This window comes from Candoia aspera, chromosome 9 (genome assembly GCF_035149785.1).
Source record: "Candoia aspera isolate rCanAsp1 chromosome 9, rCanAsp1.hap2, whole genome shotgun sequence".
Classification (NCBI taxonomy): Eukaryota; Metazoa; Chordata; class Lepidosauria; order Squamata; family Boidae; genus Candoia; species Candoia aspera.
Window position 1 is genome coordinate 5,298,986 of NC_086161.1, and position 26,132 is coordinate 5,325,117.

General features: G+C 40.5%; 1 protein-coding gene across 7 annotated transcripts in view; it reads left to right on the plus strand.

The window, feature by feature from the left end:
• Positions 1 to 26,132, plus strand: part of GRAMD1B (GRAM domain containing 1B) — a 108,131-nt gene that overhangs the window by 72,153 nt on the left and 9,846 nt on the right. For 5 of the 7 annotated variants that reach the window (XM_063311386.1, XM_063311391.1, XM_063311389.1 and 2 more), the window contains 13 exons: positions 5,560 to 5,580; positions 13,681 to 13,765; positions 17,389 to 17,492; positions 17,616 to 17,711; positions 18,631 to 18,711; positions 20,214 to 20,329; positions 21,287 to 21,446; positions 21,712 to 21,919; positions 22,578 to 22,721; positions 24,040 to 24,158; positions 24,303 to 24,445; positions 24,902 to 25,005; positions 25,691 to 25,894. In XM_063311386.1, coding sequence (XP_063167456.1) covers positions 5,560 to 5,580; positions 13,681 to 13,765; positions 17,389 to 17,492; positions 17,616 to 17,711; positions 18,631 to 18,711; positions 20,214 to 20,329; positions 21,287 to 21,446; positions 21,712 to 21,919; positions 22,578 to 22,721; positions 24,040 to 24,158; positions 24,303 to 24,445; positions 24,902 to 25,005; positions 25,691 to 25,894 — 1,585 coding nt within the window. Of the gene's footprint in view, positions 1 to 5,559; positions 5,581 to 12,549; positions 13,061 to 13,680; positions 13,766 to 17,388; positions 17,493 to 17,615; positions 17,712 to 18,630; positions 18,712 to 20,213; positions 20,330 to 21,286; positions 21,447 to 21,711; positions 21,920 to 22,577; positions 22,722 to 24,039; positions 24,159 to 24,302; positions 24,446 to 24,901; positions 25,006 to 25,690; positions 25,895 to 26,132 lie in introns of those variants that run through there. The other 2 variants (XM_063311387.1, XM_063311392.1) reach the window with 2 other exon arrangements.

Sequence of the window (26,132 nt, forward strand, 5' to 3'; positions counted from 1 at the left end):
ATGAAAGGCCTTTGTCCGTGCAAGGAAATTTAAAGAAAAAAGTCATCAGTTGAATAAGAAACACTGAGAAGTTTTGAACTGAAGTTGAGATTGGGGCTTCCTTGGGCAGGACACATTCAAGTTTGTCTGTCTTCTGGAACCCTGGAAGTGTTTGAGATCCACCACTGTTTTTTTGACCCTGGAAGAATGCATGTTCCTAGTAGGTCTGATTATGACCTTTTGAGAGTCACTGAAGAATGACAAGGATAAAATAAGGGCTTGGACCATCTGTTCAAATATGGGTGTTCAAGGGGCAACATTCCCCCTTTAGAACTCATCGATCTTGTTCAGACTTCATTTTTTGGAAGGTTGAAAAGACTTATCCTGAAGGAGATTTTGATGCTGTTGCCAATTCCAGCACAGAGAAATGGGGCACATGGAGTGGTACTAATAGGTCCCATTGGGCTACTTACCCTTGTTCCAGATCCTGCCTCCTTGGCACGTGCCTTGGTCCTGCATTGAGTCAGGAATCTTTAATATTAGGTGGCACAGAAGGGGCTGATTTGGTCAAAAGACACCTTTCTCCAAACCTTTTGCTGCTCCTTCCTCTTTCCTTTTTTCCTTCACATGCCAGAGGTGTTCTGCATCCCCCAATATAAAACTTTATGATTGGGGTGATGAAGCAGTTTTGGAACTCCATGTTCTGACATGTCAATTATTGGCATCTCTTGAATGAGGTTTATATGCTGTCATGGCACCATTTTACCCACAGAGGGAGCCCTTCCCTAGTCTATCCCCCTTAAGCAAGCTAGATGCCATTTTTGCACAAAGCAGTATCCTCAATTCACCCCGCCCCCACGGCCCTGTTCCTGATGCACATGCAAGCAAAATATTTTTGAGTAAACTGTGAAGTCTATCCTTTGGAATTAAACATTTGGCTATGGATTGGGGCATGCCGAGAGTTATAAGTGCCTATTCTTGGAAGGGCCAGTTGACATTGTCTTGACCAGGATGTGTGCCTTATGCCTGATTATATGCAAGCCCTTGAGAGCCTTCTGCTTCCCAAGTGGATTCAGAATGATGCTGAAGAATAAAATGCTGGCTGTTTTAAGGAACAAAGTGACTAGTGTACAGGATAATTTGGTGGTGGAGGGTGGACATGGAATGGAGTAGCCCATCTGCTAACAATCCAGTACCTCCAGATTGTAGAAAAAGGCCATGCTTCTTAATTTAACTTAAACGGTTGGTGCGCCAAAGTCCATTTGAACTTGTTCAACCTGGAACACATTGGTGAACTATAATTAAAAGTTAAAGTAATTGCCAGGGTTGTATGCAGCTAAGACCTTTCCCTGTCCTCCTTTATTGTGTTCCTTGGAGTAAGACTGGGGGAGCAGGATAGGAAAAAGAGCAGCCATCAGGGGTTCATTTTTCACGTGCCCCCAAAGCGTCTTGGGAAGAGTAGGATGATCAGAACTGAAGTAGCCATCACAGACTCCAAATGTGCTTCACGGAGGAATGGAGAATCTGTGACACCCCCCCTCCCCCCGGGATTTGCTCCAGGACAACTCCTGACACCCCCCACCATTTTTCATGATGACCACGGGTGCAGCAATTTGGACTGGCAAAGCTGGCGCTTCTTCAGACAGGTGATACTTTGTTCTGAGGTTGCCCTCGCAAACTGTTGCTGGATTCTGGGAATTTAGGCACCAGCACATCCTGTGTTCCTTGAGAGTCCTAAGGGGCTCGGAATTTATTCCTCTGCTTGTTAGAAGTAGGAACTCTTCCTGTTCCTGTTAGGGGAAGAAAGATAATTGATATGGGAGGTGGTTTCTGTCATTGCTTCAGCTCACAGCAAATGGAGTTGACCCTTCAGGGTGTAAACAGATGGAGGGCTGAAGCAAACAAGCAGAGATGCTATCCTGGGATCCCGACCATGTGACAAACTCAGAGTCTCAGCCAAGGCAAAATATAATCTTTATAAACACACTCAGTTACACGTAGCTGGTCAGAAGCCGTGTAGTTCAGAGCCATGAAAACTTGCAATTAGGAGATGTCGTAAAATGGTGTGCTTTGGCATAGTTACAGATGGGGCTTTTTCCTCAATTTTTTCTCCTCTGCCACTGTAGCTCTCCTCTGCTACGTCTTTGTAGATTCCCCTTTTAGCCCCGTGTGCAAATATCCTTGCTTCCTACCTGCTATACCTTTAAATATATATATTCCTTTCCTTTCCTTTCTAACGTTTTCATGGTTTTCTTTTTTTCCAGTATGACCGATTAAACCTGATCAAAGTAAGAACTTGACTCTCTCTTGTTTTCCTCAATACCCTCTTCCTGGTTTTCTCCTTTTTTTCCTCCTTTGTCCTTCCTGCTTGAATCAAAGAGGTAGAATCGATTCAGAAAGTCGCCAACTTGGTGGGAGTGGGGAGGCTTCAAGCGAGCAAAGGGACCCTTGGAAGTTGGTCCAAGAACTTTGCTTGAAACTCAGGCCTGCTCCCAAGTCTTCCTCCCCTTTATGTCTTCCGTTGATCCTGCTGAAAACTCTGTTCTGGCATTCCGTGTAAGAAAGATACCCAGGACCCTAATAATTTTAGCCACCCATTTCTTTGTCTTCCCCTATACGTCAATATTCTTGAATGGGCTGAAGAAAAATTCACTGTCATACTGTTTAAATGACTCTTAGATATTGTGTCTTTTCAGCACAGTCTTGCCTAACAGTTGAAACTCTTCTGGATAGTGCTTATATTCCAATCTGATGTATAACCAGACTTTCAATCTTGACTCACTGCATTTCAGTTAACCATTTATACTGTGTTAACCAAGTATTTTCAGTTTAAAGTTCAAAACAGACCCTTGGATTCTGTTTAGAAAATGGATATGACACATTTTACAGTATCATAGGTTTCTAATGATGCGTTAGAACACAGCAGTCTTTATGATACCTGAGATTTGCCATTTATCTGCCTATATTTTATCACCTCTGCCTTGCCCTTTTACCTTTTTATATGTTCTGCATTTTTCCTTGCTTATGTTCCTTTTAAAAAAAACGCTCAATAAAAATAATCGTAAAGAAAAACATTAATCAAAATACCCCATGGTTTGTTTTGTTCTGTGCTTGGTTGCTATTTTAGCTTTTGTATCTATATATTGGTTGTTTGTTGTTAGTTTTTATTATCATCATCATCATCATCATCATCATCATCATCATCATCATCGTATGTCTATGTTGTATGCCACCCAGAGTCACACTGGCTGAGTTGGGCAGCCTTATAAATCTTGAAATAAATAAATAAATGCCACCTTAAAATATGCTTAAGGTTGTTTCCCACTCCTGGGTTAATATTCATTCATTCATTCATTCATTCATTCATTCATTCATTCATTCATTCATTCATTCATTCTGGTCTAAGGCCAAGGATGTGAAAAGAGAGCATCACAAACACAGCAGCAAACTCCCAAATGCATAACAGAAGTTGTAAAATTTATAATACAGCAGCAACATGGAGCTTAAACCTAGGGCTCTACCGTGACATTGCCTGGAATATCATCGGTTTTCTAGTACGCTTTGTTTCAGAAACAAATTCCTCCATCTTATCAGGAAGGGCCAGATTTAAAAAAGATAAAATAAGAGCAACACAAAATGTAGTCATTGGGAAGAGGCGTCATTTGTAGGGAGTCCGTATACAAGGAGCCATACGCTAAAACTCCCTGTGCTAATCAGGTCCAAAAGTAGCAGAAAAGCTCCAGTTACAATCAGGCAACCGATAAGGCCAAACCAAATAAGAAGCACGTGTCATCAAAGAGAGAACATTTGCAATCCATCGGAGGGAGGGAAAGCCATATGTGTGAGGAGTTGCAGGCATGAAAATTGCACCATGCTGTGCTTCTCCCAAATGCGGTTCTCATGTCAGGAGGGAGCTTGCTTGCACAGTGGAATCCCCACTCAGGCTTGAGGGCCAAGCCAGATGTCATAATTAGCTCTCTCAAATACACAAGAAAGTCTGGGAGCCAATACCTTTGAAATAACAAGGATGTTGCACATTCCATGAAGCCTTTCAGTTGGATTACTTTCATTCCCAAATATTTTTCCAAGGCAGCTCCAGTGCTGGAACAGATAAGCCAACAGAGCAAATTTCATTGAGGTCCATCAGATACATCAAGGAAGAGGCTCTTATGCCGAAGCCACACAAGCATCATTGTAACTCTTTCAGCCTGAGAGCTAAGTTGAGTTAAGTTCTGATTTGCAAGTCTGATGGCTCTGACTACAGTGGTCTTGCTATTTTCATTTCGAATCTCTCAGCCAGCCCTAAACCTGAAATTGCCTCCTTTTTTCAAGGTTGCAGCATTCAGCGAGGCTGATTCATACTTTGCTCGTTGCTTCAGGCTGAAAGAAAGTGAGCTGTGGTTCAGACATGCCTGAACTCAAGCAGCCCAAGAAACTATATTTGAACCTATTGTTTGCTTAAAGTAAATAGGAGTGAATGTAGACTTAACCGTGGAAAACGTTTCCTTCCAAACTCACCCAGACCACAAAGGTATAACTTTAGAGAAGAAAGACCATTACAATTTGTCCCCCATGTTGACTTTTTCTCTGCAGCAACAACACTGCCTAAGTAACCTGCAGATCAAAGCAATGGCTTTTGTATCCCAGGGCTGAACAAGCAGATGAATAGAGGCCATTTAGGCATAAACAGAGAGAAAATTAGGTGGTGCAGATTTGCCTGTTATGCCAGCTAAAATACACTCCCTTCAAGTCTGCCCGTGTCTTTATTTGAGACCAGACCAGTCCGCAGAATTGAGTTTACATTTGCATTTTACCATTTAAGTGCTACCAACCTCTTGTAAATATACTTTTTCGCAGCTCCAGGTTTACTACTGCAGGCAGAAACACTTGCAATACATCCAAGAGTTTCCAATACACCATATGCCTTCTGAAAATCAAATTAAATCTCAAATGTTGTCTTAATAGACGCCCACTTCCCCCCTTTGTATGTCTTACTCCAAGCCCCCTAGATGAACGTGTGAGATAGGCGGCCATATAATTTCTGTATATAAAATAAATATCTGAAATGAATAGAATGGGCTACATTTTTCAAGTCTGCACAAGAAATCTGTTTGAACATCTAGTTTTGCACCAAAGGCCACATGTTCTAGCTTGGAATGAAGGGTTTTGGCCATGAGTTATGGCCTCTTGTGTCCCTGCCATTGTGTATTTCATATTTGATATAAAAACTCAAAGAAGAATGCCAGTTGGCCAAGGCTTGGGTTTTCTAGATTAGAAAGAAATTATGAGTACAAATCATGTTCCTGAGTGAGGGTTTGGGGTCATTTGCTGGTTACAATCAATGTTCTAATTTGGCTAACAAGTTGTAATAAAAGCCTGCAGGTCTGTTCTAAAACCAATGAAATTCTATTTCGTTTCTTCTCCAGTTTCAGTGATGCTAGCCAACACTTGGTACAAGACTTGGTACTTCCAAAGTTTTTTTTTCTCTTGGCATTCTTCCTTTGTCTAGTCCTGGAGCCTCCATACTAACTGCTTCTTTCTGCTTCTTTTTTGTTTATTATTTTTATTTTCTCTTTACAGAAGAGCCAGAGTTGGTACAATGTAAGTATTTCAGCTTTTTAATAAAAATTCTTGATGCTTGCATGAAAGGAAGATAAGATGGCTGGGAGGATACTAGTTTTTGCAGTTTCACTGTTCAGTGTTAAAAGAAGGATGTGACATGAGTATGGGTTTTGAAGCGGTCAGGGATATTGGGTTTTTATTTGCAAGAACCGTGTATAAAGTCATGATATTTTTCTGCATAGAAAGCCCATCATGGCTACTGCTAGACCCTTAATAGGAGTGTTAGTCTATGGTGGCAAAACATCAAAAGAAGTCAGGTGATCTTTTTTCCAATCGGCAAATTTTATTTAAATTTTATTTTAAATTTTATTTAAGGCCTAAGCTTTTGTGATTCATCGTGCATCTGACGAAGTGAGCTGCAGCTTACAAAACTTATTAACTTTTAATAAAGTTTGCTAGTTGGAATTTGCTAGGTGGAAAAGGGGCTACCAGACTCCTCCTGATCATTTGCAAGTTCCTTAGAAAATGGCAAATTTTATCTAGCCCAAATAGACAGAAAATCAGAGACAAAACATGTTAGTACATTCAGGGGAGAATGGAATGTTCTATTCTATGCAGCTTTTAATATGCTTTTTCCTTTTCCCTGGTTTTTCTATTTCCCACATGCAAGTGTGATATTTAGGAATTGTTGATGGATTGACTTTCTTTTTCATTAGTATAAATAGAAAGTGTTTTTGGGGCCTGGTTGTGTTCTTTTCCTGCAGAAAAAAAAACTTGGAGAATTCTGGATCTAAATAGAAGAAGCTTCTTTTTGGTTGTTTTTCACGGCATACAGTGTCTTACATTTTAGCCAAGACACCAGCAAGCCTTTTGCCCACATCTGCTGCTTCTTCCTTAAATATCAAACCTATAAGTTTCTCTTATTTTAATTTTGGTGTAATAACTTGGCCTTTTCTGAAGCCACAAATCATCAGGGAATAATGATTAGATTGTCTGATGGTTCCCACTGCAAAGGGGCTGTGCACAGACACAAAGGACTTGTTGTGTTTCAGTTTAAGTTGAAATGTGCTCTCTGCATTTTGCGTGTTTACACCTTTCCTGGGTGGTGAATTAATCCCTTGCTGGACCAATTCTCTTTAGGAAGAGTCTCTTTTTTGCTTTCCATTTGGCACGCTCTGTAGCTTATATATGCTGTGAAAAGCAAAGAAATAGACCGCTGATGTCTACCTTTTGTACGTATGCCAAGCTAATTATATTTGTTACACTCCTCTTCTGTTGTGAGTCTTGATGCCAAAAACTGGCCTTCTAATATAATTTCTTTGGGAAACAGACCACTTTCCCTCCATCTTCAGTCCTTCATTCAGTCTGATTATGTGGCTTGTATTTAATTAATTTTTTTTAAAACAGACCATGATCATCAGCTTTATTTGCTTTTTAAAAATTCAGAGTAAATTTACTATAGCTATGTCTTAAAGTACCTTTCCCTTATATAAAGTTAAAGATGTGCAGGAAAGTAACCCGAAGGCATGGAAGAATTGAGACTAATATTAGTCTGAATTCAGACTAATATTAGTCTCAATTAATATTATTAATTGAGACTCAGTTTGGTCTAGTGGTTAAGGCAACAGGCTAGGCACTGGGAGTTCTAGTCCTGCCTTGGCCATGAAGCCAGCTGGATGACTTTGGGCCAGTCACTCTCTCTCAGCCCCAAGAAGGAAGCAATGGCAAACTACTTCTGAAATCCTGCCAAGAAAACTGCAGGGAGTCGCCGAGAATCAGACACGATTGAATGGCATTAAAAACAAAACAGAACCAAAACAAAGGCATGGAAGAATTCAGACTAAAATTAGCGTAGCAAATGGAAGTTCTTTCTCAATCTCTCTGTATAGAGTGTGTGTACAGTATGTACATGCATGCCTTCTAGGTATAGTTGGCTTTTTTGCCTCAAGTGAGATGTGACTCTTGACAGCTGCATGGACAAGTCTGTGCAGATTTCCTGGCAACGTTTTCAGAAGTGGTTTGCCTTTGCTGAGGAAGTGTAACTGGCCCAAGGTCATCCAGCTGGCTTCCGTGCCTAAGGCAGGACTAGCACTCAGATTTCCCCACTCTTAGTTGAGCTCCCTAGCTTCTAATAAGAATGGCAATTACAATGTTGAGATTGCCCCAGTTGGCTTGTAGTGATAGACATTCGCTTTGTTATTTATGGTGTTTATACGATATGAGTAATCGTATAATATGAGATGGTCCGTGATTGACAACTATAAAGAAGACTCCAGTGTGCATTTCCTTTCCAAAACATCCGTGTAGCCAGCTAATAAGGCACCACGGTTTTCCTCAAGTCTGCTTTCATAAATTGCCCCTCCACCCCCAAGAACATCTTCCAGCAAGGACAAAACAGCGGTGTGAACTTTGGGATATTAAAAGGTTGATGGCTAAAGCGAAATGTTGCGATTCTTTTCAAAGACTGCAGGATTGTGTGGCTAACATTCTGTGGGTGGGCTTTGTATTTCATACATGGGTGTAAAGCAAGTTGCACCTGCCCTGTCCTTGTGGTTTTATTTCTATCACCTTGTTTCTCCTCCATGTATCTTCAGCATGAAAGACAACACATCCGAAGAGTAAGCAATGACTGCTCTACTTCTGGATTATTTTTCCCAGTTCTCCTGGTCGTTCTCACCAGATGAAAACAGTGCTGATAGAACAGGGCTGGTTTTCTTCTAAACACACGATTTTCACAATTCAATCTTTATTGCATTATTGAGTCCTAAGAGGCTGCCTGGTTCTGTTGCATGCTTCTAATTGTCTGAAATGAAACATGAAAATACTTAGGAAACTGCACAGGTTTGAGAGACAGCTGCATCCTTAGCTTCTGAAGAAAAGCAAACGAACCTCAACTGATATTCCTGACGATTGGGTGGGCCTCCCATTGCCAATAAACAGCCATTTATTTATTTAATTATTTAATCCATTTTCTGGCCCACCTTTATTATGCACAAAGCTGTAGTACCTCTCCCTTGGAATGGACTCAGACCTTGTAACTTCTTAGAAGGCCTCTGATAGCAAAGGGGTGGTGGCACCAGCCCTATTCTTGCAGGTTTTTGCTGGTTGTCTGATCTCCTACCAGCCTTTCGTACTGTGGTGGTGCCTCCTTTTACCAATCCCTCTCGTCTATATTTCTGGTGAACTTTCTAACACACAAAGTTCATTCCACCTTCCCACCTTTTATTTTCCTTTCCATGGTGAAAGCAAATCTCCCCTGTAGGCTTTCATCAGTAGAATCTTGTGTCAGTTCGAGCACTATCTGCCCAGCTTCCTAGACCATGTTATTTTGCATGTTTTGACCATTTAACATGATTTGAGGTGTTAGCCTGGGTTATTAGGAGGCACAATTTTCTCAGCTTCCGAGCTGTTCTTCCTTTTCCACATCCCACTCCCCATGAGGATTTGCTGTAGTACATGACAATCTACTATACAGCAAGTTCATATTTTGAATGGTTTGTTTAAGAGAGTCTCCTTGTATTTCATCCCAGCTGATGCATTAACCTGAGATAGGCCCTAACATTAAAGCAAAGAGCAGAGGCTAGTTTTGGTTTAGGTTATATTTTCTGCAGGAAATCTTACTTTTCGGGGATTCATTTAAAGTGCATTTATTCTGCTACTTACCACTTAAAAAGGATTCAGAGACTTAATAAGAATGTGTCTTGTTCTCATTTTTAAAGTATTATATTATTTTTTTTAAAAAAATATTTGGGCCTATTTGAAAAGGCTTTACTGTTAGGGTCTATCTCAAGTTAATGCATTCTTTAGCTGGGATGAAATGCAGGGAGACCCTCTGCCTGTATATCTCTCCTAAACCATGAATATATTGCTGATGTTTCCAAAACCAGTATTATGGGCTGTCTCTTGATCTATTGATTCCTGTGGCTCAGTGCAAGTAAAAGAAAGTGACAGATGATAATTGTGTGGGTGTGTTTTGCACTCATAAATAGATTTTTCTTAGCTGAGCTACAGTACAGTAATCAGAACCATGGAAGGTCTCCTCTTTCCTCCTTGGTGTCTGTCTTTTCTTCTAGTTCTCTTGGGATAGATGGGGCAGCTTCCCCACCCTGCCATCTCGCATTCTGACCATTATACCCTTTATGATCCGCAGCTCTTGAATCTGTTGACCCTCATCCCTTCTCATGCTTCTGTTTGGCTTGTGTGGATCCCTGTCTGCCCCTGCTTCTGTTCCATGACCTCTCTGATTTTCTTCCACCATGTTGAGCCGAAAAATGTCTTGCTTTAAAGAAGAAAACCCAGCCAAGTGATATAACCATTAAGATGTGTTCTGCTGTGTAATCCACCTCATCACCACCCAGTCATCTGCTCCCTCCTCTTCCTGTGCCAGACGGTCCCAGCTCCTTGTGTTTGCTGTACAGTTAATGTTTACTCTCTTCTCTAAGGGCTGGTCCTTCTGCTTCAGAGAATGGGCAGGGAGAGAGATAAAAGTTTCCTGATCTCTCTTTAAGATTTCTCCCATCCATCCATCCACCCATCCCTCTCTCGGAGAGGAAGAAGAATCAGTCAAAGGCTACATTGTTTTCTGCAGAGTCCCACCTAGCATGAATAATCACTTTGGTTGTGCCCAGTGGTGGCCCAAGATTGCTACCAGCAGCTAGTACCCTAAACAAACCATGCAGTTGATTCTACCCCCCAAACTGCAAGGGCAAATAACCTTTTTTAAAAAAATGTATTTATTTTTAAAGGTGTTTTTCTTGAAATTTGGTGCTCTGGGCCACCTTCTATTTCACCTACCGGAACAGGCCAGCCTTGCTACAGCACTACACTGGAAAAATAACCTCTGACTGGCTTGTTTTTTAATGGAAGTGGGCATGGACATAGGCCAGCAAGTAAAGTTTAGATCTCTTAAAGTTGAGGATGCAAGGCTGTGCATCACCTTGGGATCCCTCAGAGAGGCCATGGAAGCACGTAATGTTGAAGCAAAGAAACAGTAACTTGGTAAATAACACACACACTCCCTCTGAATTGTAGGATCCTAGAACTGGAATGGACACTTCAGAATAAAATAGTAAAAGTATTGAAAACAATCAAGCGAACTTAAGAGATGCTAATCCTGAGTGGTTATTAATCTGCATTTCAGGATGAATGCCATAAAATACAAATTATCCTTGCCTGAAGACCTGTGCATTCAAAGACAGATGTCGGCCATCCATTCAGGTTGGGGGAACTCTGCCCAAAGTTAGTCCCTCTCCCTCCCCCTCTCAAACATTGGCAGGAGGAAATCTACTGCATGTAACCACCCCTTAGTTGATTTGCAATAATCTGATGAATTTATTCTTATGTTTATAAGAAGTACATATTGCCTTTAGCACAACTTCTAGCGCAGTATATCAAAGCATAATTAAAGAAACGGGGGAAATTGTTACACACTTAGGAGAATTAGAATATCCTTGTGGACATCAAAAGGCAGAGCTCCCTAAGAAAATAATTTCATGGATAAATGGGGTGCCACAAACAAGAAAACTTTCTGGTTAGTCACTAGCTTCACTCTGGCTGGTGACTGACAACCTAAATCTCAATATTCTGAACTCATTGAAATGTTGAAAAGTTGCTGAAGATCGTTCGACACATAATGCATTATGGTAGTTATTCTTCCATATTGCCAAATCATTCATCATTTTGGATCATTTAGATTCATCTTGATTTTGGTAATAAAATCAGACTTGGAGGAGTGATGAGTTGCACAGTGTTTGCCCTAACCTGTTGTTGATGATGATAATTTATGCTGAGCCTCCTTAGCCCCTGTTAGTACTTACTAGCCTCTTGCCTTATTTTCTCTCCACCTCTATTTCTTGCTTTGTACCTAGCAACTTTTTTCAGACACTGCCAGCTATCCCCGTTGCTTGGACTGGGTTCTGCAAGGTTAAACCTACCACCCACCCTCTATTTGGGTTTCAAATCACTTGTGCCCTTATGTAATGTATACCATCCAGATCAAGAACATGTATTAATAAATAGCCTTCCAGTAATGGCTTTTTCCATTCCAGGAAAGTTTCCTGGCCTTATTTAGCTGTTTAAAGCAAAAGAAAGGCTAATAGTTATAAAAAATGGGAGCTGTCATCTGAAACACTGGAAAGACATCAGAATGGCTTAAGACTTATTTATTCATTGTTCACATAGAGCAGCATCTCTTTGCTCTCTGGTTTCGGGGTCCATTTTACAATAATTTGCATATCAGTTCCACTTTCAAGCCCTAACTTACCTCTTCTAGTGAGTCATTCAAGTTAAAATTTAGCTTAATTCTGCAAATGCTGAGAAATGTGATTGTTGAAACAGAGGAGGAGTGAGAAACAGCAAAGAAATCAAGCAAGTTCCTTGAAGTTCTTGATTTAAATAGAAGGTAGATTGTGGATTAGTGTGAAGCGAGCACATTAAGTCAGAGAAAGTCACCAATGAAGGGAGGGTTTGAGATTTCATGCTTACAGATTGGCTCTCTACAGTGTCGTCTTCCCCCACCCCTCAAAACAAATTCAGCCCAACAAATTTGCATTGCAGGAAACATCTGCTGGATGGGAGGGCCAAGGCTGGGTTACTTCAGGGCATTGGCCAACAGAATCGCCCAGAGGCTGAAATGTAAAGCATGTGCAAGGCATTTAGTTGTCTTTTCCCCACCCGATCCTTACACAAGAGAAAAAAAAAATCAACAAAAGAGCAAAGCTGTCTCTTCAGAGAAGAGAGGAAACCAGGAAAGTCCCCGGTGGAGACTGGACTAAGTTCAGAAATTACTGTTGTGCTCAACCTGGACTAACAGGGAAGGACTAGAACCAGAACAAATATTTGCTGCTCCAGAGATAAGTCCCAACGTTGAGAAGGGTCTGCAAGATTGACTCTTGGAATAAACCTCTGAAGTGCTGTTGGCTTGCTACGGACGTCCTTACTGCTTTCCTGCGACAATTTAGACAACAGCAAGGATTCAGCGTGGGCAACATCTAGGAGTAGAAGTATGATCCTGTTAAGAGTCTGCAGGTTGAGCCTGGGCACAACTTTTCAGAGAGCAGAAATTCTGGAATTCCTCCAGCTTGAGGCACCTCTGTAGAGCTGGAGTGAAACAAGAGAGCTGGGCAACTAATCTCCTGTGAACGGGCTTGATGTGAATGAACTTGGTCCTCTTCAGTTGTCCTGGGGAGGTGGATTGCTTTCCTTGCCCCTTTGGTCTCCAAAACCATATATGAGTGGGTGGGGAAAATTAGTCTAGTGCCCTCAAAGCAAGCACCCACTGTGGTTTCTCATTTTGGTGACTGTTGTGGAAGCAAAGGGTGTTCTGTCCCTTGCGTCTGTGTGCCAGTAAAGACTAAGAACAGAAGACACCTTCTGCAACATCATGGATGTTCTATCAGAATGCGGGATTCTTTGGAGCCTTCTCTTAGAATTGGAGGACAAAAGCCTGCTGTGCCACTTGGAATGGCTGCTTGATTCTTCCGAAGGTCGTAGTGGTTCAGCTTGGGATGAAATTCCAGCTGTGAGTGGTGTCCTGTCAAATCCATACCTCCTAAAGATGCTTATGTGGTACTTTCCTACCTCTTGCTTAGAAGCAGCTTATTGTCGATATGCAGAAGACTTTGCCAGTTCAATCCTGTACTATCTCTTACTGCTTTACTCCTGGTGCATGTGAAGGAGAAATAGTGATGATGATGATGATGATGATGATGATGCAACTCTCAGAAAACAAGATTTTCTTTAATAAAAATGTTCAGTAATTTTTGTGGTGCAGATAGTACCTTCTCTACTAATATGGTGTTAAGACTTCAATAATTTAGATGGAATGGATGGTCCTTCTGCCTGGCTTTCATATATGTATATGTATATGTATATATGTGTATATGTATATGCATATGTACATGATGAAATATATCTAGTTTCCCCCCAGTCTCCTACCCTTCTCCCAAACTACTTGCAATACCTCTGAAATGATCCCTTCTGTTTTTTTCTTGCTTAGTTGCAAATCTCTCTCACTCTCTCCCAGGAGCTGGGGCATCCTAGGAGAGACTTTGCAGAGAGGGAATAGATGTCTTCTCCCAGTTTGTTTCTCTGATCCTCCTGACCTCCCCTACTTTCTAATGAGCCTTCCACTCTTGGCAGGTGTTGAGTCCAACCTACAAGCAACGGAATGAAGATTTCAGGAAACTTTTTAAGCAGCTTCCTGAGACAGAACGCCTCATAGTTGGTAAGACAACCCTCTCCTCTTTCCAGACCTGTGACAGCAGAAGGGGTTCCAGGATCACAAAAACCAGCCCTCTCTGATTAGGTTGGGAAAAGTTTGGTTCTTTGACCAGAAAGCAAGTTCCTATAACTCTGCCTATCTCCCATAGGGGTATAAAAGGTATCAATCGATTTGGTTGTGTTTCTGGATTCAGTTCCTCAAATAGTGGAGAGTTGGAATCCACCTCTTTGGAAACAAAACTTCTGACTTCTTTGATCAGAGGAATGACAATACCTACGTTTACTGCTGACTGGAAACCCCTTATGGGCTTTTTGCATGAAACAGTTGAAAAATAAACTTAGGATTTATGGTTTTGACGATTAGACAGAATAGATTATAGAAAAAAGAGAGTTTTTAAAAGAGTAACAGAGAGAAAGAGGTAAATTTATTATTGTACTTGTAACTGCTGTAAAGAAAATTGGAAGCTACTTCTTTGTATCTATTTTCTTGCTTTTCTACTTTCCTTTTCCTTTTTTTTCCCCTTCTCTTTTTTTCCTTTCTTGCACGTTTAGCTCATTCTTTGATTTCTTTTTTTCCTCTTTTTTTCTCACTCTATATTAGTTTTATTAGCTTTTATCTCCTTTCTTAAAATCTTTAATACAATTATATATATATATATATATATATATATATATATATATATATATATATATACACACACATATTATAATATTTATTTATTTATTTTCTTCATAGCATTTTTCCCGCATGTACAGGGTTCACTTTTTCTGGATCAACCGAATGTTGATCCATTGGTTGCAACAGGAATGGACTGATCGGCTTGTCAGCCAAGCCTGACGTCGGGAATAAAACTATATATATAATTTTATTAAAAATTTATAAAATCTTGTTAACAAAACTTCCAACAAAACTTCTGTTGCGCTTTTCTATATAAATGATGAGAAGGGCAATTAATCAATCCATCTTTATTCGGTCACAGACCAGCAAGTAAAACAAAACCACAATTAATTAGGATACAAAGAGAAACACATAAAATTCTAAAATATCTAAGAAAAATTAGAGAAGATACTTCAACATATTGTGCAAACTATAGAAGAGAAGGGCAATTATTGATCATGTTAATTAGCAAAAAAAAATTAAAAAACTTTTTTTATATCTATCCATCTTAATATAACCTAATAATAAAAGCTTTTTAAAGGTTGCTTTGTTGAAAATCTGATGTTTTGCTGCCTTACAATTTTATGAAAAAAAGTGCTAAGATAATATAACAATCCAGTAGCCTCTACAATTATGTGAGTAATATGTTAGCATTTTCAAGATATTAAAAATTTTGGAAAAATTGTTTTTGATATTTAAGGAAAATTTGGCCTCTGAAGTGTTAAAATCAGAGATTTGAGTGACTTGCACTGTAATGATTGTTATTCTTATCACCTACTTAGCTCAAAGTCTGATACAACATTATATGTTCTGTGATTTTTAAAGGCACAGTTTACTGGGCTCTTTATCCAACGAGCCCAGGGAAAACTTTATGTCCAATATCAGGGGACAAAAAGTTACATGTAAGCCAACTTGATGAAATCCAGATGGCATTAGAGGTAAGATGGCATTAAGGATAACTAGTTAACAGACTTTAGTAAAATATGCCATATCGCCTTTCCAAGCAAACAAATGTGATGTTTCTTTTTATCTACGGCTACTTGAAGGGCTCAGCTCGATGAAACTCCATTTAATCAATTAACAATTAATTGCTAACATTTTATTCCTTAGGGGAATCTTACTGCTCTCTTCTGTAATAACTTGGCTGCCAAAATCTACACCATGACTGGATGTAGTTTTATGCATCTCTTTGTTGACCTCTAATGCCATCTGGATTTCTGCAGCCAGTTCTGGTGGCCCTTTGCTCTTCAGCAGCAGTGGCAATATAGAATAGGCCTCCCTTCACCCGTCTCTTGTTTTTAGAAGTTATGCATGCACAAGTGTGAAAAACATGCAGATTGGCTTTTAGCTTGAATTAATGTTGTTTAAAAGCATCAAATAAGGCGGATCCTAGAAGGAGGTGAGTTTTTTTTATTTTTTATTTTTATTTTTTTTTTCATCTAGCCCATTCATCCACCTGCTTCAGGAACTGGCTTGCAACACCATTTCTCCTGGAAGAGGAAACAGCATATATCTGTGGATTGTAGAGGGATATCCTATTTTAGGATCTCCTTACTTAATAACAATATATTATTATTTAAGAGGAAAGGCTGATGAGTTGATAGATTATATGTAAGATAGAACTACGAAGTGTTGCTTATACATCAGCGCATTAACATTTCTTAGATCCTCCAAGAAAGAACCGCAAAATAAACAATGTGAAGTAGGAATTTTTGGAATAATGTCACTCTGGGTAGCAGTATGTTTGCCTTACCTAAAATAATGTTTTCAGTAACAGGAGTCTCAGTCTGCTTTTTCAGTCAATAAGTTCACATTGGAGCTGTTACTAATTTGATGAGTTAAATTACTAGTTGATTAGGGTGAAATGTCTTAGTTGATTAGGATATAGGCTTTGGTGGCCTTGCATTAGTTTTTGTGGAAAATAAGTTTTTATTTGCTGATAGCTATTAGGACTGTGTATTTTATATTTGTTGTCTCAATATTATTCTTACATGCCAAGGAATGGAAATAGAAATCAGCTTTTTTATTTTATGTTTTTTTACTTTGGCCTGCATAATTTGTGTGCTTGCTTTCTTCAAATCATATTATTATATTAATGGAGAACAGTTGTGAATACTCTAAATGTATAAATTCCTCTACATGAGTACCCTACGGCTGAATTTCCTTAATATGATAGGAGGCATGAAAACACAGCTCAGCAAGAGAAAACATTAACTAACTACTCTGGTGTTATCTTTGCTGAAAGAATTTGGATTAAATATATCTTTTAACCATGGACTGATAAAACTGTGGAATCTTCAGGGCAGACTTTGAACATGCCTTTACCGAGCACAGATTGTACAGTATGAAGGATCAGTTTGATTTGTAAGCTAGAAGGAGTTCATAAAAAGATGGAAAACGTCAGAGGAATTGGGAGCGCAGGCTGGAATCAGTACATCATGAAAAGATCAGTCGTACAACTAGCAGAGAAATCTGTGAGCACCCATCTATTTTTATTTTTTATTTATTTGGTCTTCCTTTAGCCCAGTCTTTTTTCAAAAATAGCTACCTTCTAGTTGGCCAGAAAAATACACAAGAAAAATTCATACCACCCCATCATCATGGTTTGAGGCCCGTTTCATAACATATTTGCAAGACTAATTGGCAGTGAAAAAGAAAATCAACTGATGCTTATATTATTTTTACTGGAATAATGTATAGTCTGTCACTCTCTTTATAACTGGCACCTGTTTGAAAGACGCTGAAATAGTTTCTGCTGCCAAAATATCACAACTGCTTTTTTCTCCTTTTATTTATCTCCTCTCCCTCTGCCCAGATTTGTTTTTGTGCTGTCATTATTTAGACCGCAAGTAACCCAACAGGGCTATTTACTTTCTACGGTCTACAGCAGCACCTAGTTACTTCTAGTTTCTTTATAAATATTTATCTATTTTTGCTACGAACAGTCACTCCCTCTGGCTTTTCTACAGATTACTCCTGTGCACTTCAAAGAGATATTCTCTTGCAAGGTCGACTCTACCTCTCTGAAAATTGGATATGTTTCTACAGCAACATCTTCCGCTGGGAAACATTGGTGAGTTTTCTTTCCCACCCCACCTCGTTGACTTTCTGTGCCATGGATCATCCTGAAACCTTGCATTTACTCACCTTGTTGTTTAGTCCCATCCTTGTTCTGACCCTTTATCTGTTGGTATAGTTGACTGTCCGTTTGAAGGACATCTGCACCATGACCAAGGAAAAAACTGCACGGCTCATTCCTAACGCTATTCAAGTTTGCACAGACACTGAAAAGGTACATTCTACAATCTTCCCTATTGGACAGTGGCAAGGAAAGAAGACTCCTCTGCAGGACAGGTCTGGGAGTTGAGGGGACAGGGAATCTGTGACAGGACTGATGCTCCATTAAATTCTTATAGTCAACTGGATCAACAGTGGCTCAAAAATCAGTCTGTCAAGAAATAGGCATGGTTCTTAAGAGCTGAAAATGGCTTAAAGTTCCTGTGGTGGGACCTTCTTTTGTCTCATTGCTACCACCAGTTAAACGAGTTTTTCCAAAGTTTCGGGACAATGCCAAACCTTGCCAAACCTGTTTTCTGGTGGCAAAAGCAGGGCACCTTCTGTGTATAGCCAATTCCTGCTTTTCTCCTTATATCACCTAGTTCCTATTTCCTCTTTGAGAGAAAGAAGCAGGCGGCAATTCTGGGCTGCCTTGTTTCTGAGCAGACTATAGGGGAAGGGGCTGTACATTTGTCTGTCTTCTGAGGCTTATATACCACCTCTGGATCCCATCTTTCTTTGGAAATGTAGATTGTTGAGCTTGTTTCTTTGGTTGGGAAATCTCCTTCAAGTGCCCTATGATACACTAATTGGACTGAATCTATGAATAATAATGGCCAGGAGAAGGTTAACTGAATCTGGGCGTCAGTTGTACTGTATGCAAGTATGACATTATCATTGGCTGAGTGCTGGAAAAGTGGTTCAGCTTTGAACTCCTTTTGAGCAAACACTCTGTTCTCCAGACCACCCAGCTGCTAGAAAATGAATTAAAGCAGAAAATGTAATCAAGGGGCCCAGTGTAAATCACTTACTGTTTTGCTACAGTAGAGCTTCTCAGTCTCCATATCATGTATGCTGGTTCTCTTTCTCTTTGCTAATGTACTTTAACACAATATTTATCCCTGCTCTCACCCCCAAATCCCTGCTTTTCACAGCACTTTTTCACTTCCTTTGGTGCCCGGGATAGGACATATATGATGATGTTCCGTCTCTGGCAGAATGCCCTTCTTGATAAGGTAGGAAGTACGAAGCCTTGTTGTGGGAGGTGGGATGGGATGGGATGGGAATGAATTAAAAGCAGTGCCAAAAATAAAATAAACAAACTTGAGTTCCCATATGGTAGAGAAGCAGAGTATATCCTCAGAGTAACCCAAACATTTATATAACGTTTTTTACATGTTTTAAGTCAGGACAGGAAACCCTTTGAGTCTGGGATATCAATGTGCCCATTAAAGCCTTCCTGTGTGTGTGTCAAACTCCCTTCCCCACCTGACTTGACTTTTGGCTCTCGTAGATTTTCCTTAAATTTAAGAATAAAAGTACACAGGGAAGTGGTATGCTGTAGATACCTCTTGGCACCTTAGAACAACAGCATTTTTAGGATATGAAAATGGTGGGGTGAAGCAGCTTTGTGCTTTGTTTGGAAATGGGTTTACCCACTGGGGTGAGGAGGAAAGTCCCTAGAATTGTAGAAGCTATCTTGGAAGGCCAAAGAAGGTGGTGGAGAACAAGTTGACGTTCTGACAAATATCTCTGATTGGCCTCTTAATCTGTGGCCACCATTTTAAGGGAGTGCCTCTAGCACGGTGTTTCTTAACCTTGGCAGGTTGAAGATGTACGGACTTCGACTCCCAGAATTCCCCAGCCAGCATGCTGGCTGGCTCTAGCATGTTCTCAAAATTCCAGTTGCTAGTGAAAGAAGGCTGTCTGCCCTTGTCTGTGGGTTATGTAGACTCCTAGCAATTCCTCTTAGTTTTTCTCTGGCTAAAGGCTAGTTCCTTCAATATTTTCCCCACGAGCCATTCGACACAAGAAAACAAGCTTGTTAGCAAATTCCAGCAGTGGCTAAAAAAATTCTAGCATAAAATGTGCAGGATGCGGTTTGAAGTGGGCAAATCTGTGGGGTACAGCAGGCTCCCCATCCCAGTCCTCTGTTCTCACCTCTCTTCTTGCTGCTTTGAGGTGATCTGATAACTCTGTAATAGCTGCTTGATTTGGCTTCCAAGAATGGGTTTTCTCTTTTCTTTCCTACCCCTTTGAAGCTAGTGATGCATTTAGCCTTTTTCATGTACTGATTTTTGAGAAGTGTAACCCTTTGCAATAATGGAAGCCTTGTATTCAGTCTCATGCCTCCAGGGATGAATCAGCAAACACACACACAAACACAGCTGCAGGATTCAAATTACTTTTGTCTCTGGATAACTATCATACGCATTTAAAAACAAAAGAAGGAGGGGGGAAGAGCTCAAACTGTAGGTCCATTGTTGATGGTTTCCTGTGAGATGGTGTGTTGAGGCTTCCAAAGTCATGTTGCCATGCTGTGAACATTTTTTTCTTTGCAAGCATGCACATCCACTTCTCATGACATGTCATCTCATGTCATCTCATGTCATCTCATGGGCAGCCACATTCTTATGAGTAAAACAAGACAAGTGCTTGGAGCCATAATCAGGAGTTGGTTTGGCTGCTTAATTGCTTTCCATGGGAGATACTAATTCATTGCCTTCCTCCCCTCCAGCCCTTGTGTCCAAAGGAGCTTTGGCATTTTGTACATCAGTGTTACGGAAACGAGCTAGGGCTGACAAGTGATGATGAAGACTACGTCCCTCCAGATGAAGATTTCAACACAATGGGGTAAGCCCCCTTGCCTGTTGCAAACGATGAAAACAAGACTGAAAAATGTTAATAATTAATGCTCACAAACCAGGGATATCCTCAATACTCTAGTGGACCAGGAATGATGGATTCAGACAGCGAGGTTGGTCAAACCAGCATTTCTGGCTGTTAGAATGTGACACAGCATCATATTTATATGTGTATAAATACGTGTGTATGTATGTCTGTTCATACATAAAGGACACTGTTAGGTCACAAACCAACATTATAAAAATAAAATTGCCTCCTGGAAAATACAGTCAGCTTTGTCTGTGAGATCTTCATAGAGAAAAGGGGGTCTTCTGCTGCCCAATGTTTCTTGCCCCAAATAATCTAGGGAAGAGTGGGAAGTGTCACTATTGTCAATCTGATTAAAAAGGTATTTGTGGTTTATTTGTGGAATAACCATGGATTGCTTGATCAAGTGCTTGCCCAAAGACCCAAAATAACTTGTTGGCCAAATTTTGCTCACTCCGTTGGCAAAATTGCTGAATCTCCATGCATGTACTTGTGTGCTAATGATAATTTAAGCAGAGATTCTACCAAATAAAACACAGAGAGAACTGGCATCTCCTCCAGTGTGAAAGGTTAGGAGCCCGGCTGTGTTTTGAAAGATTCAAGAAGCCTTGAGAGCTTCAGGAGACCCTCGGGCATATCACTGTCTCTCATCCTCTAAGAGTGATACTTTGCTGTATGGGAGACATGGGAGCCAAATCGTAAAAGTTCTGGAATGGAGGTTGGCTGGAAAATAGGTGTGTCAAAGTAAAAGAAAAGAAAAAAGACAGCAATCAAAACTTCTGTGGACTCTCTTTATGGTGATCTCAGCTGCGCTGTAAGGTGAACATTTTTAGTCCTCAAGTTTTGTTCCTCAGTGCTTCATAGGAAGACGAATTATGGGATTGATCTAATTCACCTGGATTTTGTTCATTCTTTTAGGTACTGTGAGGAGATCCCAGTGGAAGAAAATGAAGTGAACGACAGCTCCTCCAAAAGTAGCATGGAGGTCAAAGCTGAAGTGAGCCCTCAGCTTCCCAAAAAGTCTGTCACCAACAGCAGCACATTGACCCCTACAGCAAACAATGAAGCTCCGATCCCGGTAGGTATTCCTTCCCTTCTATTTTTTAATTTCTAATTTACACCTGGAAGAGAAGTGCCCACTATTTGACTTCATTCATGGAGCCTGCTCAATGTGGTTTTTAATTTTGGGTTTTAGCTTCTAGATGCTAACTTACAGCTATAGTCGGCAGCTCTAGTTGGCAGCTACTCTTACAGCTTCTCTAACTTACAGCTATAGTTGGCAGGTGGCAGCTCCAGCTTTCTTAAGGTAACAGTGACGGATGATCTTCTTTGTGTCCTTCTAGTATGAAGGAGTAGTTCCTGAAGAAGAGGAGGTCCTGGATACACCAGCTGAGAAGGAGATGACAATTGCAAGCCTCATTGGAGACAAGATTGATATAATTGCCCCTGTGAATTCTCCTTCCCTGGATTTCAATGACAATGAGGACATTCCAACTGAACTCAGTGATTCCTCTGAGACTCATGATGAAGGTGCTTGGCTGGCATCCACAGGTGTCATGGTGGGGTTAGGGTTTATTGTCCTTCTGTGTCTTACCCATGTTTGATACCATAATAGCTGACTTGGGTTTCCAAGTTAATGAGTTCCCTATCACTTGATATTCAGTACCTCTGAATTCTTCTCATTTTAATTTTTCTGAGAAATATGAAACCTTTTGTATTACTATTGCTCTGTTGGATTACTTAGGGAATCTTTTTGTTTAGGCTAATGGTTACAGGCTCCGTGAATATTCTCATGGCAAATTCCATAGGCTTTAGTAAGAATTATGCTAGGGAAAAGTTTGATATTAGTGAAGAAGTTTTTTGACTTGTGAGGAAGCACTTCAACTGGTAATGATCTTGAAAATGCATTTTAGGTGGGTCAAGCTGTCCTGAAGACTTCTGAAGTTCTTGTATTTACAGTTCACTTTGTGAATTGATCTTGCAGTCATGTATGTGTAGAAAACTGATGTCAGTAGAGATCAACTAAATAGTTATTTTAGGGATGACTTTATGAACAGGGTTGGACTTAGCTGTTTGGACCTAGGCCTGTTTCCACTATTGGGAGCATCAGTGTGACGTTTTGATGTGGAGTTAAAATTCTGTGCTTATTGCTTTGTCAGGTTACATCTCCTGAGAGTCTAACATGTTAGCTTTCCACTTTTCTCTTCAGGGGAGGTCCAGGCCTTTTATGAAGATCTGAATGGCCGACAATACATGAATGAAGTCTTCAACTTTAGCGTGGATAAGCTCTATGATCTGCTCTTCACAAACTCTCAGTTCCTAAGGGATTTCATGGAGCAACGACGTTTTTCTGGTAAGCTTGGCAGTCACCAGCATATATCCTGTAAGTAGCCTTGTGTTCCAGCTGGCTTTATCTCGTCTGGGGCTCATATTGGATTTCAAAGCCATTTTAGATACAAAATGGTACAGTATGTTTTCAGGGGTATCTGCAAAGCTGTTATTGAATGGACCAGGAATCTCCAACATATACATCTTTTTAACCTCCAGAGGTTCCAAAATTTAGATCAGAAAATAATCCTCCTAAATTCATTTTTATAATTTTAAACATCTGGCCCAAGCAACTATGAGTTCCCATTTCTTTCTGATTTTTCTCTATTGCTTAGTTCTCTTCGGACAATATCAGCATCAAGAATGAGTTGTGGAAAATAGTCTTGCAGGTGAAAAAGAATAAATATATTCCCTGTTTACGTAATTTGTATTGTACTATTTATTTAAGAAGCTCAGGTTATTGTAAAAGGGATTACTGGATGGGCTTCAGAGATGGAATCAGCTTTCACTTTACTCTGGTGCCCACAATGGGTGGATTTCCCAGAGAAATGCAATCCTCTGAGAAACTTCAGCTAGTTGCTTAAAATTCTCTTGGGTTCTATCAGCCCTGTACATGATTTTGCTAGTCTTATCAAAATTATTTTTTTAAAACAATCCACAGTCTTTTAAAATGCCACCAGGACTTCTTCAATTTTGATTCAAGCAAATTAAAGTTCTGCCAAACACGCTTAAGGACCATTTTGCCCTTTTATTGGCTTTCTTTTTTGATACCTCAGAACTTGCCTGATTTTCTTTTAGTGTTCCTTTGGATACAGTTGAGCTGATAAAGGTACAAGATAGAGGTAGAAAGAATCTGGTATTTGAATGAATGAAGCATAGGTTTCATTCTTGTATGTTTTCTTTAAGACATTTTTCAGATTCCTGAGGATAACACCAACCTTGGGAGGAATTTTGGACTCTTGTGTCCTCTTAATGACATGCTGTCCTGCAATCTCTGGATCTGAAAGAACTCAGAAGGAAGTCAGTCTTTATAGGAACAATTGTCTATTGCTCAGCATCAGTTTTATTTTTTTAAAAAAGGGGACAAATAGTGGTCCTTTGAGTAAAATGGAACTGAGCCTGAACAAGTTGAGGACTCATGCTGAACAATACACATTCTGTGTCTGTTGTGTTGGATCTGCCAGCTAAAGTGGAGGTGGGGTCAGCAGATCCTTGATCTTTGACATTGGTCATGGGAAAATATTTTTTCTTTCCCCTGGGAACTTGAAACATTATCTCCTCCCTTCTATGATGCAATCGTTTCCCCCCCCCCCAATTCTTCTTTTGCTTCCCTTTCTCCCGAGATGTTGTTTTTCATCCATGGAAGAAGGAAGAAACTGGCAATCAAAGCAGAGTCATTCTGTACACCATCACTCTCACCAACCCCCTGGCTCCAAAAACTGCCACCGTTACTGAAACTCAGGTAAGAGGCTCAATTCTAGCCTCTGAAGTCTGCACGTTGAGGTTGTTCTTGAGGTAGGGGCACTTGGGCACACGCTGGCCATCATGTCCTCCTCAGTAGACCAAACTCTGGCCATTTATGGTGCTGCTTTTCTCCTCTCCCCAGACAATGTACAAAGCAAGCCAAGAAAGTGAGTGCTATGTTATAGATGCTGAGGTGCTAACTCATGATGTTCCCTACCATGATTACTTCTACACAATTAATCGTTACACATTGACGCGTGTTGCCAGGAACAAATGTCGACTCAGGTGGGTATCCCTTGACGGCAGGCCTGTGACATTAACACCTGCTGTTTATGTTTAATGGCTTTTTATTTACTTTATTTATTTTATTTATTTATCAAATTTGTCACCGCCCATCTCCTCTGACCGGAGGGACTCTGTGTGAAATACTTTGGCTGGTGTCTGTTTCTGTGCCTGGAACAATACATGTCTGAAAGTAATACTTGGCAGATCCTAAGCCAGTTCAGTACAGATCAGGAGTAGTTCTTTCATCCCTATAACTCAGCAACTAATTTTTGATTGATTTGATTTGAGCCAACTAAACATGAAGAGAACTTGAGGAAACTCTTCTGTGATCAGATAAGGTCTCCGGAGATGGCGGCTTGTCTTTTACTGGTGTCTGGACAGCCAGCTGCTAGGAATGCTGTAGTGAGCCTGGATGGTCTTTGAGGTTCCTTTCATCTTCATAATTCTTCATTTCAGGGTTTCCACAGAGCTACGTTACAGAAAACAGCCATGGGGACTGGTGAAATCTTTCATTGAGAAGAACTTCTGGAGTGGCCTAGATGATTATTTTCGCCATTTAGGTGAGAAGCTCCAGAACCTAACTAGAGGAATTGCTTGTCTGTCTCTTAGATAAATCTAGAGACTTTTTAAAAGGTCTGGGTTGATAAACAAGAGATCATTTTGAGATTTTAGCTCTGCATTCTCATACAACAGCAATCTTTAAAGGGTGTGTATGTAGACCTATAGCAACAAGGAATCCTTCCAGACCCTTGTGAGAATAGATGAATAGCTTCTGGTCTCTTGAAGTGCTAATGCTGGTCCTGGCCTAGCAGATAGATCAGTAGTTTGTGACCCAGCCTGCAGGTTCCTGTTGAACCTGGGTTTTGTCTCCTATAGAGTACTCCTGGATTATGCTGCTGAGATTTGTTAGCAAATTGCCTAACGAATGGCATGATTTTGTCTAATTGAGGTGGAAAAACAAAGAACCTGTAAGCATTCAGATGTGCTCATCACATCTTAAGCGCCATCCTCCCAAATAATCAAAATATTAGGTTTCCCCCTCCAGTTGGCTTCACCCATTTGCAGGATACCTACAGCAGAGCCTGACTGCTGATGTTTTTTAGAATATGTCATTTCACCTACATAATGATTGCATCCTCTCTGGCCTAGAATGGAGGTGGAGATGAGACAACTGCCTTTCGACCAAGCTGAAATATGCCTCTTCTTCCTTTGTTTTCTTCTTTCCACCGGTCTTCTCCCTGGCAGAGAGTGAATTGACCAAAACCGAGAGTTCGTATCTAGCAGAGCTTCGCAGACAGTCACCCAAAGAGAAGGCGAACAAACAATCCTCAGTGCGCCGGAGGAAACGAACCCACACGCACTTGAGGGGGCCTCATCTGGAGGAAGTACTGAGCCCTGTTACCACTCCCACAGATGAGGAGGTTGTAGGTCGAATCAAGCGTGTGGCAGGTACGGTGTGACAAGTTGCAAAAGGCAAAGTGTTGCAAGGTTGATAGGGCAGGAAGAAATCCAGCTCTGGGGTTTCACCAAGGATGTGGAACAGGCATCTTCAGTGGAAGACAATTACATTTCTTGGAGATAATTACATTATTTATCTAAAGCAGGGTTGGGAAACCTCCAGCTCATTGGCCAAATCTGATCCCTCCCTTGGCTGATGTGGGAGATCAATTGATTTCCTAGACACCTT